The sequence below is a fragment of the Penicillium arizonense genome, assembly GCF_001773325.1.
Source record: "Penicillium arizonense strain CBS 141311 chromosome Unknown PENARI_contig028, whole genome shotgun sequence".
Taxonomy (NCBI): Eukaryota; Fungi; Ascomycota; class Eurotiomycetes; order Eurotiales; family Aspergillaceae; genus Penicillium; species Penicillium arizonense.
In genome coordinates this window covers 170,924-186,561 of record NW_019173305.1, presented here as the reverse complement: position 1 = coordinate 186,561, position 15,638 = coordinate 170,924, and the positions used below count along the sequence as shown (strand labels likewise).

General features: G+C 50.0%; 3 protein-coding genes across 3 annotated transcripts; 2 read left to right on the top strand and 1 right to left on the bottom strand.

Annotated features, from left to right (window-relative positions):
- Window positions 1-321: 321 nt before the first annotated feature.
- PENARI_c028G00869 (uncharacterized protein) lies at window positions 322-9,054 on the bottom strand (the record flags this gene model as incomplete). Its single annotated transcript, XM_022636160.1, has 6 exons — window positions 322-1,458; window positions 1,528-1,805; window positions 1,868-2,523; window positions 2,586-2,649; window positions 2,702-2,816; window positions 3,703-9,054. 6 exons carry the CDS (start codon window positions 9,052-9,054, stop codon window positions 322-324), a joined length of 7,602 nt encoding a protein of 2,533 aa, XP_022483982.1.
- Window positions 9,055-10,557: 1,503 nt separating this feature from the next.
- On the top strand, window positions 10,558-11,099 carry PENARI_c028G12279 (uncharacterized protein; the record flags this gene model as incomplete). Its single annotated transcript, XM_022636255.1, has 2 exons — window positions 10,558-10,701; window positions 10,977-11,099. The coding sequence occupies 2 exons, from the start codon at window positions 10,558-10,560 to the stop codon at window positions 11,097-11,099; spliced, it is 267 nt and encodes an 88-aa protein (XP_022483924.1).
- A 1,975-nt stretch (window positions 11,100-13,074) lies between these two features.
- On the top strand, window positions 13,075-15,502 carry PENARI_c028G05337 (putative C6 transcription factor; the record flags this gene model as incomplete). The annotated part of the gene is made up of 3 exons (XM_022636198.1): window positions 13,075-13,424; window positions 13,472-14,308; window positions 14,371-15,502. 3 exons carry the CDS (start codon window positions 13,075-13,077, stop codon window positions 15,500-15,502), a joined length of 2,319 nt encoding a protein of 772 aa, XP_022483915.1.
- Window positions 15,503-15,638: the final 136 nt, after the last annotated feature.

The window sequence follows — 15,638 nt, the reverse complement described above, 5'->3', positions numbered from 1 at the left end:
TTCTTTTCTTTCTGCATGGTACGTTTCTCGCACATTTTTGCACACCCCTTTCTTCTTTTTTCTGCCCAATGTTTGTGTCTCGGTCCTTCTCTGATCCCGGTCCTGGGCCTTTGGTTTTCGATTTGCTTTCCTTTGCTTTTTTGGTTTTTCGATGCTTGCTGCATTGCGACCTTTCTCAACTATGATACCCGCTTCTCGCTGAAGTATAGTTCTGTCTGTGAAGGCTCATCCTTCACATTTTAATATGACACATTTTAATATGACACTTGATAATTTGACTCCAATGACATTATGTTTCTGCAATCTTCTCTTACAGAGGAATTAAGCAACATAGACCAATTTCACTGGATGGCCACTGGCTTCGACCTTCCCATCCGCAGCAGGAGAAAGCTGAACGGTCTCCAAGACCTCGTCCGTCTGAGCTGAATTGACAATCTCGATCGTGGTCTCTCCCTGCAAACGACCATTGATCAGCAACTCAACTCCTGACAGCGCATCATCTTCAGGAGCCTTGATCGTGGGATTGACAACAGTCACCGACCCCGGGCGAATCAAGATAGGCAAAGTATCAAAGCCATGAGTCTCAGTGTACCAACAACCGGACTCATAGGACTTTGAATGATCAAACCACGAAACCCACTTCCCAGCCTCATCATCCTCAGACCTGGGCACATAGAAAGTAACCTCACCCTCCTCCGAAAACACCGGCGCAACCAATAAATTCGGACCAAACATATATTGCGTATCAACAGCATAAGTATTCAAATCCTCAGGGAACTCCAAGAAGAGCGGCCTCATAAGCGGCGTTCCATCCCGATGCCCCCTCAACGCCTCCTGCAGAATATACGGCGTAAGCAAGATCTTGCGCTTGACACAATCCCGCAATACATCCGAACAATCTTCGCCATAGATCCACGGCACACGGAACGAAGAAGATCCATGCAAACGCGAGTGCGATGACAACAGCCCAAACTGCACCCATCGCTTATACAGCGCCGGTGGCGGCGTCCCCTCAAACCCGCCAATATCAGATGCCCAGAATATATACCCGGACAGCATCAGGCTCAGTCCACCACGCAGTGACTCAGCCATTGCTTCGAATGTGCTCTCGCAGTCGCCGCCCCAGTGCACGGGGGATGCCTGTCCGCCTGGTGCGGTACTGCGCGCGAAGAGGAGACCCTGGCTGCGTCCGACACGGGTGCTGAGAGTCTCGTAGACGATTTTGTTGTAGAGGAGGGCGTAGTAGTTGTGCATACGCTCTGGGTCCGCGCCGTTGTGGTATTGGACGCCTTTGACTGGGATGCGCTCTGCGAAGTCGGTCTTGAAACTGTCCACGCCCATTTCCATTAGGCGTTCTAGGTGGCTGTTGTACCATTTGCAGGCTGCTGGGTTGGTGAAGTCTACTACTGCCATTCCGGCTTGCCAGAAGTCCCATTGCCAGACGGAGCCGTCGGTGCGCTGGTATGTGTCAGTCATATTTTTCTTCCTGTTTTGCTTTTGCTTTCTTTGCTGGCCTGGGATGCGTACCTTGATGAAGTAGCCGTTCTTCTTACCCTCCTCGAACAGCGGTGATGCCTGCCCTACATATGGGTTGATCCAGACACTAATGCGCAGCCCACGCTCTTTCAACCGCTTGAGGTATCCCACGGCATCGGGAAACATGTCCGAGTCAAAGTCGAAATCACACCAATGGTACGACTTCATCCAGAAACAGTCAAAGTGGAAGACGCCCAGTGGGATATCACGATCTCGGAACCCATCAAGGAACCCAGTGACAGTTTCCTCGTCATAGTTGGTAGTAAAGCCTTGAGAGCGTCAGCATATACTTCCCAGACATTCCCAAAAGCAAACAAAAATCACAACTCACTGGTAGTCAACCAAAGATTATAACTCCACGACGGAACAAGGCTCGGCCTTCCAGTGAGAGAAGTATACCGATTAAGAATCTCCTTCGGCGTAGCCCCGTAAACGACAAAATACTCAATCTCCTCCCCAGCAACAGAGATATTTACCCGAGTAGTGCGCTCAGACTGCACCTCCAAACTGACCTTTCCAGGATGATTAACAAAAACACCATATCCCCTCGAACTAATATAGAATGGGATATTCTTGTACGCAAGTTCAGAAGAGGTGCCACCATCTTCATTCCACATATCAACCACCTGCCCGTTCTTGACAAGAGGTCCGAATCGCTCTCCTAGGCCGTAGACCTTCTCGCCAACGCCCAGGTCTAGTCCTGCAAGCATGTAACCCTGCTTCTCGGCGTAGATGCCGTCTTCATAGCGGTGCTTTTCGCTTCGTTGGTCGCGCACGTAGCCGATTGAGCGGAACGATTGGCCGGTTAGTTTCTTGCCGGTTGGGGAGCGGAAAATTAGGTCTAGTTCGTTGGCGGCGGTATTGATGTCTAGATCTAGTGGTCCGCTTTTGTAGTTTAGTTTGTTTTCTTCTTTGTTGTGCTGGATGGCGATGTGGTCTTTGCTGGTGTTGAGGTGGTAGTGAGGGCCGTTGTCGTTTTGACCAGCCCTGATTGAAAGAAATAAGTATATCGTCTATTCTAAGAGCTAGATGGCTTGTTCATATCTTACCAATGCACAAGTTTCACACCGACGATTCCCTCCGATGGAGAGGTGATTTGGGCGGAGACAGTTGCTATAGATCTCTATTAGCTTACTCTTCTGAAATAATCGTATCGGATACATACGCGAGTTAAGGGTATCTCCTCGGTGTCTCTGAAACTTGTTCAACAGCAGATTGACCGACTCGTCTTCGACGGAAAACCTCTCTACATTGCTCATCCACTCAATAGCAACTCCCTCCTATAGTTCCCAGGTATTAGCAGATATCCCATGGTACGCGCCTCGATAAAAAATCAACCCAATTTACCTGCAGACACCACATTCCCGCAGTGAACTTCATCTTGACAAAAAAGTATTCTGGTAATCCCAATTGAAGGGCGAGTATTGGAATCCAATGTTCAGAGACTCCGGATGGCTACTAGATCAGCGAAAACCCAGTCTCTCAGCTTCACAGATAACAAGAAAAGCAAAAGAGAAAAGAAGATGAACAAGAGGGGAAACGACTAGAGCTCTATTTGTTTCACCAGGAACCATCGGCTATAGCTTGAAATGCCTCATTAGCCACGGACGTTCGTCCGTGGCCTGATTCCGAATCAGAGCCCAGCAAGCACCTGGGAAGATCCGCTATTTCGCTCTGGAGCTTGGGGTAGCACGTAAGGCGGGGCAGTTGTTCGGGACTTTTGATGTATTCTTGGCTGGTATATCCACCAACCAGCAGTCAGGGTTGGGATATCGGCTGAAATGGAGAGATCCGGCTAAAAGCGTTGTGGCTTGTTATTAGCGCTGGGGGGGTGTGCTGTACCGGGATGGGATTTTTCTCGTTAAGATCTGGACAGGGATTTGGGATCAGTCTATAGGTCATCTAGATTCTATGTTGAGGTTGTATCATTATATGAATATCTCATGACTAGACTTGCATTTCATTTGTGAACAAATCTATCAGAACAAAATTGGGTATCTTTCATTACATCAAAGGTCGCAGACTCCCACTTCTAGGACTACCCTTATAGCTAAGACTTTCAGCACGAGCCCTAGCCCGCGTAATTTCCGGCGATTTCAATCCCTCACGCGAATCATGCGTCACACGAGACGGCAATCCCGGCGGCGGCGAGATATGATGACTGACCACACTAGCCGGAAGCTCCAGTGACGGGATCGACGCATCCATCAGGTTCGTAGTAGCAGGCTCCACCTTTGTCGAAGCGGGACGAACATGCGACTCCGAGTAGAACTGCTTCAGCTGTGCTTCATCGCTGCAGAACTCAACCAGGCCGTTGAGGATATACTCTGGGGCGCGATAGAGGTTTGCAGAGTCGATGCTCAAGGATCCGGATGCGGTCATCGGACTGCCAATGTCGTGGACAGGTCGTGTAACCGGGGACAGGCGAGGCGAGACGCGATCGAGGTTATCATGGGTTGTCGTTGCGCGGCCTCGGAAGTCGGGTCGACTGTGGTCGAAGCGGCCTGGGTCCCGACCTGCTGTTCCGCGCGTGCTCACGAGTCGGTTGGCTAACAGGAGGAAGTTGCCTTCGTTGGTGATCTGGGCTAGGATGCTGCCTGTTCGGTGGATGAATTGCGGGTACAGATAGTCTGGCTTTCCCCATGAGTAGGAGACTTCCACGTCTGCTGGGAATGCGGAGCATGCTTCGAAATCTAGGACGAAGTCGAATTTGCGCAATATTGCCTTCTGGTAGTAATTGGGGTCGGGGGGACCCGGTTGCGCGAATGATGCGTTGTTGAATACCGTGTGGAGGGGCGCCTTTGGAGGTGGGAGCTTCAGCTTTATCTCGTAGGGTTTGCGGAATGGTTGGGTTTTGTCGATGGCGCAGCCTTCGGCGATCGGTACTTGGACTAGCTTGAGACCGAATTTCTCGGCTGTCGAGGCCCATGAGAGTACCGTGTCTTCGATCAGCTTTGGGGTCGTGCTCATCCAGCTGAGCTCGATATGGAAGCAGTTCTCGGGATTGTGCAGTCGGTCATAGTGGAGGTCGATGACTTCTGGCCGGTTGGACCGTTTGCGCGGATCGACATCATATTTCATCGATTTGGACAACATGATGGCAACTTTGTTCTTGGCTTTGGAGGGAGTACTTGGTGTTTGCGGTATGCGCTCATCGATGCTGTCTGATCGCGCATGGAGACTAGTAGGAGAGTCTTTTGCAGTTCCAATCGCTGGCGTTGATGGCATCGATTTATCTGCTCTAAGCTGAGGGAACCAACTCCCTCGAGACTCTGGACGAGTGACGCGGTAATCGGCACAGACCTGGTAGAAATAATTGCCATCTCGGAAGTTGTGTCTCTTCTCCACATGCTGGAACAAACCATGCTTCATCAACTCATTTCCAAACTCGACTGCTTCTTCGCGGGTATCAATATCACGCAAGTTTTGCAAAAGCCAGGTGGTGAATTCAAAGCCAATGAAACAGTTGTAGTGCAGTCTCCAATGCCACCGTCGATCCATCATCCGCACACCTTTCTCGCCTTGAATGATTTGCGCTAGCGATGAAAGACTGATGCTTGATCTCTCCAGCAGTTCCGACTCTGGTAAGAGCTGAGCTGGGGCATTGTCAAGACCTGGATCAGTGAGAAGCAATCGATCCAATTCTGCTGTAACAATCTCTGATGGATTGCGTGTTTGGTACATGATGTTGAGGGGGTTTTGATCTGTCTTTGGGTTCGATGTCTCGAAAAGCTTTTCTTCCGGCGATACATACTTGTACCGTTGCCAGATGTGTGTCAGCTGGCTGATACCAAGCAAATGAATTTCTTCTTCGTTGTCCTCATTGAAAGACTGCAGATGGCGCCGCGAACTGGGATAAAGTTGGAGCGGAATGAGCACATAACGAACTCGCCAGAAATGCAGTTGCTGTGCCGGATTCTGGAGGTAGTCTCGGTGACCAGCCACGTAGTTGTCGGCATAGTTCCAATTGTACTCTTCGGCGGTTGGATCCAGTTTAATGTCTTTGATTTCGTATTCCGGGCTTAGAATTGTCTTCATGGCCGGTTGGTAGAGAGTGAAAGTGGTCTTCTTAGGGCATATGAGCATAGCAGAGTTTTGATGGGTGAATCGTGTCACTTCCACCTCTCCTCCCTGAACGCAGACAAGTCGGTGAATAGTGTTGCCCTTAGATAGGAACACGGTCAGGCCGTCTCGTTCTAGTCCCCGAGAGTCGAAAACGTTCAATGACTCAAGGGCGGGCTGTCCTGATACTTCGGCCACATTCTTTCCAACAACGATCTGGAACCCGTGAGAGAGTCGCAGCGCGATCATTTCCCGTATAAGAACACCCCGTGTCTTTGGTGCCTCTATGCCTTCCGAGTCTTCATTTGGAAAGACACGATATGGAGTCTGCAGATAATCCGAAGCAAGCTCACTGGCTGTTGGTAGTTCCTCGGTCGTCAATGGAAGCACTGCAGGGGATTTCAAACTTTTCCACTTGACGACAGCCACATGCGGTGGCCGTGGATACGCGTGTTGCCAACGGCCAAACCAGCTAGTATCTCGCAGTACATCCTTGGGAGTGTTACAAGGGTTGACCGAGCGAACCCAAGGAGATAAAGCTTTGCTTGGTGAGTTGCGCGCAGATGGCTCGCGTGGGCTGTGGCTGAGTTTGATCTCAACCTTGTGATCCCGGTACGAGCCTTCGTTTTGATTACGACCAAGTTCGTGAGCTGGTATCTCTGCTGCAGACGTCGATAATGATCCATGGGTTCCTACGCGCTCTGGTTGCTCTATTTCCTTTGGTGGATTTTTCGGGGGTATCTTGATGGAAATTGGCTTGGAGTGAGGCTGTGAAGTCTTTCCGGGCGAAGGAGGTCTTGAAGGCACATCAATGGCAGTTTGAGTGGACGTTGTTTCTGAAGGACTTAAAGAAGTAATGCTCCTTGAATCAGAGATTGACCCAGCTGGAGTTCTGGATACCACAGCGGGCAACGCACTCGCATGCTCCACATTGATTCCTGTGCTTGCTTGGGCTCTTGGGGGAGTGGCACTTAGACCTCGAAGCGCGAAACTAATAGTCTTGGAAATTCGCGAGGTCTTTGCTGCCGGCGTCTTCTTCAATGCTGGCTTCTTGGGAGACATGCTCTTGATCGAGCCCGGGCGTTTGGGTGTTATCGTTGTAATGGAGTCAATCCTTCGAGGCCCGGGGAGCGAAGACTCATCGTCCTCTGCTGGATTTGTTTCATGATCACGGAGTCGCATAATTGAGCGGGCAGAAAGCCGTTCATGCACTGCAGCACTGGCGGCCTGGACTTCCGTTTCACTAGGTCGCTTTTGCCTGGTGGTCCTGTGTATTTGTCGCTTTTTCGGGGAGAGAGTAAAGAGGTTTTCATCGTATTGGTCCATCCAAGCCATCACAGACTTTCGCGAGTTCTGGTGTTCTTGGGTTTGCGAGTCTGCTGAGTTTGAAGAAGCATTTTGAATGAACGACCCTGGTCGTAGACTGTCACTGTATGGCGCCTTCAATGACGAAGAATTGGCGAAACGGGTCTTCGGGGGAGGACGGCTTAACTGGCCGTATCCTGGCCAGGATGCACGAGGCCTCGCTCCACCACGTCCTTCGGCAAGATATGGGATCGAGATATTTGACTGTTCACTCTCCATGACCCCCATCATTTGAATCTCATACATGCGTACTCGTGGTGTAAATTCCCTGGATGGCCGAGTGACAGTTGACGAAATTGGGGCATTGGGGTCTTTCTTCAGGATTCTTCGAGCCTCTCGGTAGGTTTCAGGGTTCCAGTAGGAAATATCAAGCCAATGTGGAATACCGAAGCTCCACTCTTTAGCCTGAGGAGCCGCACGTTCCCTCATTCTTGTTGCAGACAGATATGAGCTCGGGGAGAGGTAAGATGATCTGCTAACAACACTTGATAGGGAATGATGTATCTCAGGTGAAGGCACGTTCCTTCGAATGTCACCAGGACTAGGTTCTCCTGTTACACCCGATGGCTGCTCCACCGGTTCCTTGTATTTAAACAACGGCACAGAGTGAAGAGGCATGGGACTCAGACAGACCAAGTCAATGGCTATGCCACGATTTGCAAGTGCCTCCGTTGTAGAAGCCAAGGACTCGTACGAGACCTCGAAAACGCCACTACCGGGCGTAATGACGATGATTGAAGTACCAGTGTGAACCATGTCCCGATCGATGTGATCGAAAGCTAAATGGGCAGAGGCAAGATGGATGGCCTCTAAAATATTTCCTCGTAAGGCTGTGCTGGGATGTCCGGCAATGGTTGCCATGTGTGGTTTAGAAGGTATCTTGATGCCACTTCCAGATGCAGCCTCAACGTCATCCGATTTCAGGATTGAGACATCTCGCAAGAAGGTTCTAAATTCCCTTTTGAGCTCGTCAAGTATCGTTGTCCAGTGACCACTTGCCATATCATTGACTACCACGCGATAGAAGTCTCGGGTCGGGTTTTTGTTCGGCCCAGATTTTGTGCTGAGATTCCCAGTGCTGAGTTTAGCTTGGCTGGTGTGAGTGGGCGCATCGTATTCGACTCGAGTGAATAATACAATAGTCACCAGGTGCTTTGCATCAGAATTGGCCCATCTCTTGAAGAGCTCTGGCAAGAAGCCGTTGATAACTCGACTGAACAAGATATCACCGGTGCCTTCGGAATCGAAATCCCACATTTCCCTTGACATCTGAATGAACAGGACATATTTGGCAGACTCGCTTCGGAAAACCGGGATAGTACTTGGAGCAAAGTATCCCGAGAGGCATTTCTTCTCCCGAATGAAGATGTTCTTGACAGTGGCTTTGATGCTTCCCATGAACATGATCTTCTGTCCCTTGTAGACAATCTTATCTGCCAGTTCCGACATGACGAGTCTCCACATGTCAGAGCGGACCAAGTACTGGTCGCGAAATGCGATATCAACATGAGACGCCGCGCATTGTTCGCGGTCTACAATCGACAGGAGAACTTGCGTCCTGTTCTTGAAGCCAAAGATATTGGCGACATTGTTGGTCACAGAAATCTCCAGCTGTGGGTGACGAGCCTTAATTTCGGGTGGGAGGGCTTTCACCACGAATAAACACCGGCTCTGCAAGGGAGTCTTGAATTTCGAGGTGCTGTCCGTCTGAGATGACGAGTTCATTTCGGCGTGACTCTCACGAGTGGATTTTGAAGCAGCCTCGGACTTTAAAGAGTAATTGTTCATGTCGCCAGATGCTCGAACGGGCAGAATCTCGACAACATCCCCAACTTGGACTCCGGATTCGCCGAAAGCCGATGGGTTTAACAAAACCTCTTCACGGGAGAACATTTCATCGTGTACCCACAGCGCACATTGGTGCCGAACCAAACTTGTTGAAGACAGCCTGACCGTTCTCTCGTCCGTGGTTGCATCATGATCATGGTCACGGTGATGAGAGGCCTCCAGCGAATGGGTGGAGCTGCTCTCCAAGCTCGCCGCGCTCACCTGCCGCAGATGCGACCGCCGCATGGGGCCGCGCAAGGACATATTATCTATGCTTGCATATCATTGATTTTGGGCTCAGATATTTCGAATGCTTCTATGATGTCGATCTCAAGGGGAGGTTATCATGAGGCTTGCGGAGATAAATCCAGTCACATGACTTTCATGCCTCAGGCACTACATACATCGCCAACGACCCTTCGTATATTACATATCTTGGTTCAATCAACACAAGCATGGGATGACATTGCATCGCTGTCATTCAATACATAAGACTGAAGATGGCGATAATGGAGTTCTACAGAAATGACGTACTATTTGTATCCCTACTCAGGTAGGTGGAAGACGTGGGAGAATTATTCAATCTCATGTTAGCCCACAAAACTAGCCTTCCGAATAGACGCCTATATGTGAGTTTGCCAATGCTTTTTGATTGTATTGATGACTCGCATGAAACCCCAAGGTGGCCCATAGCTCGTGCTAATGCGATGGGTCAACAAGATCACCTCCAGTGATGTACTACGCTCAAGCGTCCAGTCGGATCAAGATTGTAATCCCTTGGGCCATCGCCTCACTGAACAATTAATTTCGGAAAATAACTTTGCTGGATTTGGCCTCAGGTGTCGAACCCAGGCGTGTCATGAGAGCATCATATTCGATTCCATGCGTGGTTGACCCAAATGTTTGGGCAAGATGAGACAGGGGAGGAAGGGTGGCGAACATTGTTAGTAAAGCCTAATATTAGAGGTATTACTCCAGACATCATGCACATTATTCGCAGAAGTTCAGCAAAATTGCGTTGAAACCTCCCATATTCGTGGCCTTTTCAGAGCCAGTCTAGCCTGTCGAATTTGTGATCAAATCTCTCTAAATCAAATGATAGAGACGGAATGCCAATTTGATAAAAGCAAAGAGGCGAATTCTCCGTCCAAAACAACCTGCATGGAAGATCCATGGAGGAAACGAAGACTTTGAAAGGAACTGCAAAGCTTTAGCCAGTTAGTTTCTTCGAAATCTTGGGACAGGCGAATAGGTCAAACATAAACGGGATCTGGCCAAATCCCGCAGAGACCTTAGTAAGAGAGTAGTGTGTGGGCTCGCACAAACCCCTGTTCCCTCCAGCCTGGAATCTCTTTAAAAATCCCCTTTAAAACCAAAGTCTATTTGCATAACCCCATGGATGTTTCGAGGCGGAAAGTTCCCCAAGGCCAGACTGTTATTGGCCAAAACACCAACGGAATCGATCTCCGGTAGTACACCCGCTCTCGCCTTTGCCCCATCAACCCTTTCTTGGATTTTCTCTTTTCCTGCTAGGATGTCCATCTGCTGCCACAAGAATGTCTGGGTAGTGATGCTGGGGACATGGAATACCCGGAAAAGGCAACAGAGGCCGGTCGGGGTCCTTTTGGAACCTCATCTCTCCCCTTTGCTAACCTTCAGTGGCTAGTCCATCGAGATTTCAAGCCACACTAGCCTGCCATTATCGAGAATGACCATCATCTCGATGAACCAGAGCTGACTGATGAAGATATTTGAAGATTGTGAAAGATGGGCGAAGCCCCAGGCTTCTGGATTGTCGCGCGGACTGATAGACCAGCGGGTCGTGTCATCCTGGAGAACCCTGGAAAACCCAAGCGTATCATAACGGCTGAAACTGCCAACCATGAAATGGAACTACGCCATTTTACTCAGGTGAGACCCCTTTGCCTTGTCCCCTTTTCCTTGTCCGGGTTTGTCGTCGATGCTGATCGTGCTCATTGTGCTGCAGTGCCAACCCTCTCGATGCAATGCAACCAGGTGGCGCGTCAAGCTTTTTCCTTCATAATTGCACAGGCGCCCATCTTCCCGACAAGAGCACCCCGATCTTTATAGCTCACTCTCATGGCCCCGTGGCAGGACTCTATTAGCTCATGCCATATACGCCATGCTCCTGGGTCATTCATCGCAGCTTGCACTGACTTAAACAGCAACAGCACCCTTCACGATTTGGCACCGATTTCTGGACTTTCACCTCCAAGACGATACAAATACCGAATCCTTTGATGAAGTGTTTCTTAGCCATGGGGCCTGTTAAGATATTGTGGACTTGATTCACAACATCTTGCAGGTCACAGGGTAAGTCGAGCAACGCCACCCCGATGCATCACTGAACCCTGGACCCCAGAGGTTAAGCTGAGCCTAGGCCTGAGATCAGACTTGTGTGCGCTAGACTGTCCAGCCATGAAAGCGACCAGTTATCAGAATACGCGCCACATTTCGCCACTTGATCTCAATAGACCGTCAACGGCGCAACATGTCCCTTGATATCCCAAAGCCAGGCCTCTTCTCGGTCTCGATGTGAATATTATGTTCGGGGCATTGGTTGCACTTCTCGTCGCAGATGCCCAGTTGCATTGTGTGGACAGAAACGAAATCATCACATCGAAGATCTTTCGCGCCTGGGATTCGAGCAACTCCAACGAATTCAGATTCTTGGACGGACACTGGCTAGTTGTTGCAAAAAAACCAGTCGTGTCTGATGATATGGATGATGATAATGATGCCGTGACAGATGCGTTCCGCACGTGTCAGTTGACAAAGCACGAGGTCTTGCTCGTCATTTGACACTTTTCAATTTGAACCATCTCATCGAGATAAATTCCACTGCAGATTCTTGTCCTCCATCTGTGTCGTGTTGCGTCCGTGTCGAGGGTGGGATAGGTGTTCGTGTGGGAGTGGCAGGTCATGACCTCGTGAAGACGACCAACCGCGTCAAAAGCTGCGCTGTTGCCGAGATTCATCAGTATTATCGATGTCTCTATGGGAAACGAGCTAACTTACTATCACGCCTTTATGTCAAGGTGGTGTTGCGGGACCTCCGTGACAACTCTGACGATTCTGCAGTTTCAACTCCAGTATGGTCGTCCAGTGGTCGAAAGCCATCAAAATATTCTCAATCAGTGCAACGGCAAGACACTCCGACAGTTGAAACATATATGTGACTGAGTCTGAAGTCTGACCAGAAAGAAGTCTTACCACCATCTTCAACTGAAGAATCCAGCTGTAATGTTGAGCGAAGATACACAGCAGAGCCAGCTCCGAGTAATCTGGCCACTACCTGGCATTGTGAAACAGCAATTCACATTGAAAGCGATGCCGAAGGATGGAAAGGTCTGGGGAAGGTGAGCGAGTAACGAGGCTTCGCGATGAGGCAAACTGGGTGAAAGAAGAACGACGTTATCGAAGATTATTGGGCATTCGGCCCAGCCGTGCTCTGCTTACTTCAAAGATCAGTATTTCCGTGGAGCTGAAAGCACAGCAACGACTTTCAAGATCCTTCAAGGGAGCGGAGACCTAAAACATCAATCTTACCCGACAGCGATCCAAGATTGACCACTCAAACCAGTCTGTTCGACGGAAATGGTTCATCATGTCCCTTGCCAGACTTTCACGCGGTCGAAAAGAGATGAGAGAAGAGAAGATCGGAACTTGAAAGACACGATGTCATGGTTGAAATCCCAGAACACAGCACGAAAGAGGGCTAAGACGAGACGGAACGTGCAACGTCACGGCGACCTCGTCCCCTAATACGAGGACGACTGTTCCGCTACTTTTGCCCGCTTGCAGGTACGCTATTGAACGGATAAACTATCCGATTCTAAATGAGTTCGACCCAGTTGAATCCCCCAACAAGCTGTAAGATAGCCATGGGACGCCATAGGTATATACTACACACTTACTTGCAACTCTCCTTGCATCCATTTCAGTATAGACGGAAAACCCAAGAGAAAACATCAAGAATTTCAGTCAAAAAAATTGAAATGATTTTCTTTGCCTTCTGTGAATATTATCACCGCAGATACTCACATGGGAGCTCTTGATGGGGTGGTGGCAAATATGGACGGGAAAGACATCCACCACACCACAGGTAAGCACTTCCGCCAAACAATCAGAGATGATTCGAGTGTGAAGTATGAGGCCATATTGGCTATGCTGTATTTTTCACAGTACAAGGGGCAACCCCCCCGCTTCGCATTCTCTTAGCGCCCACTAAATTTCCCCTTCCTTATAGCATCTACCCTGACAATGAATGCCAACTTCGGCGCTCCGTCCTATTCCGAACACTCCGAACTGGTGGACGAGTCGGCATTGTTTAATATTGACTGGGCCGTGCCCAATTATGATCTGCCTTCTTCCAGGGCGGCTATCCCTGAAGATTCATTGACAGCCCCAGGCGATCGAGTAAATGCCAAAGTTGCCATTCCCCGAAATGCTCAACGCACCAACTGGACTGCCAGTGGTCGAGTCAGTCGGGCCTGTGAAAACTGTCGCGATCAAAAGGCCAAATGCAGCGGACATCGCCCAGTTTGCCATCGGTGTCGGGATGCCGGCGTTGGGTGTTCTTATGGCGATCGAAAGAAGGAGAAGATGGCAAAGTGCGTGACACCTTGGCCACAGCTCCGGACGCTTCTAATAGAAATAGGCAGTTGAATGATCTGACTTCGCAGGTTAACACGCTCGAATCCTTGCTGCGTGATATCTATCCCAGGCTCGATGTTTCGTCATCCCAGCTAGTGGATCAGACACTGAAGGAAATGAGCTCCCGGACTCCGCTCCCCCAAAAACCCAATCCTGTCGCTCCTAACTTGCCTACCCTCCTGCCAAGCCATATCCAGCAGGTGAACCCTCCCTTGTCCTCTACAGATGCTAGCCAGGCCTTTCCGTTCGGTATTGCAGACTACACAGAAGAAGACTATAACCGCGATGACAAGGTACAGGCCATGGGGTTCGTTGGTGAACACTCGGAGATGGCATGGTTGTACAGACTCAAACGCGACCTCGATCAAGATAGCTCCTCGCCAATCAAGGAGACCCCTGAACGCCCTGCGATTTCCTCCGTGAACTACTTCCAAGACGATTCAGACTTTTCAGTGCCCGATTCTGTCGACCTCACACGCTGGCCTCCGCAACACCTTGCCGACAACCTCGTTGACGCTTACTTTCACGCCGTGCATCCTGCGTTCCCGATCTTTGGCAAGGCCACTTTCCTGAACCAATACCGATCCTTCTACTCGAACCCGAATTCGCGACCTGGCAAGAGATGGCTGGCATTACTGAACTTGGTGTTTGCCATCGCGACGAGGCATTCACTCCTCACCGATCAGCTCCGACCGGACCAGGATGATCACCAGACATTTTTTGCACGGGCCTGGAGCCTGAGTGTGGGCAAGGTCGCACTGTTGGACCACCCCGACCTGCAACAGGTGCAGGTTGAGGGATTGACTGCTTTCTATCTTCTGTCTATTGGACAAGTCAATAGGTTGGATTCTCAGAGATACTATGTATATGCTCAGCGTTCTGATGTGCGATACCATTTCTTAGGTCTTGGAGAATCATTGGGATCGCCATTCGATCGGCGGTGACTATGGGTCTGAATCTTCGGAGTGAGAGCGAGAGCGTCCCACATTTCTCGAAAGAAGTCCGCTACCGGCTATGGTGGGCGCTTTTCATGCTGGATACAGTTCTGAGCGAGATGACCGGTCGTCCTCTAAGTATGGGAGAAATCTTCTGCACGACACCTCTTCCAGTACCATTTGGAGAGGAGGATTTCTGGGATGATCGGGTTGTGCAGCTTATCACCAGTCATGAGACTCGAGGTGCATTCTTTACTTCCTTGCTTTCCGATAGTACCTCGACTCCGCCACAGGATGGTGCGGGTCGCAAGAATTTGATCCCACTGGGATCCAGTCAAACAAAGCGGGAGGTCCGAACACCTCAGGCGATGGTTGAGAGTCAGATACACAGCACTGGTCTAGCACCAAATACTTCCCTATACTTCTTATACGCAGTGGATTTAGCGCATCTCCTACGAGAGGCGATCAACATCCTGTATGCCCCTAGAGCGACACGAATGTCCTGTCGCGAGATCGAAGCCACAATATCTGCATTCAACGACCATGCTGACGCCTGGCTTTCCCATCTACCAGCCGAATTTCATTTCGCAACGCCAGACGCCAATGCAACCCAAAGGTTTGCACATCAGCGTGCCAGCCTCGCCCTCCGATTCTATGCCACTAAGTTGATCATCACACAACCTTCTCTCCGTCTCTACCAGTCTTCAACGGAATCAAAATCCCCAGGGGCAACATGCGACAATATGGCGACGATCTGTGTCCAGGCCGCGTGTCAAATGCTAGACCTCTTGCCCGAGGAGGCAGACAGCTCTTGGCTGTATGGTATCGCTCCGTGGTGGTGTATCCTCCACAACATCATGCAGTCGACGACTATCCTCCTTGTCGAGCTCTTCACTCGCACTCATCTGGGTACACTCAAGGCCACGAGCCTTATCCAACGAGTTCAGAAAGCGACTCGTTGGCTTAATGAGATGTCTGCCAAAGATCCTTCCTCGCAGCGTGCCTGGTTGGTCTGTATGGATATCCTCTCGCGGCATGGCTCGAAGTTTGGCTTTAATGCTGAACGTCTTGAGCCCATTTCTGCGTATGTACGGTCATGATAAATATGCATTGTGGATTTTCGGTTCTGGTTCTGCCCTATTTCGCTAACTATCAGTATCATTCCGTGGTGCATTTCTTTTTCTTTCTGGTTCTTGGGAGAGAGCATTATCCCCGGTGTGGGATACAAGATTGAGT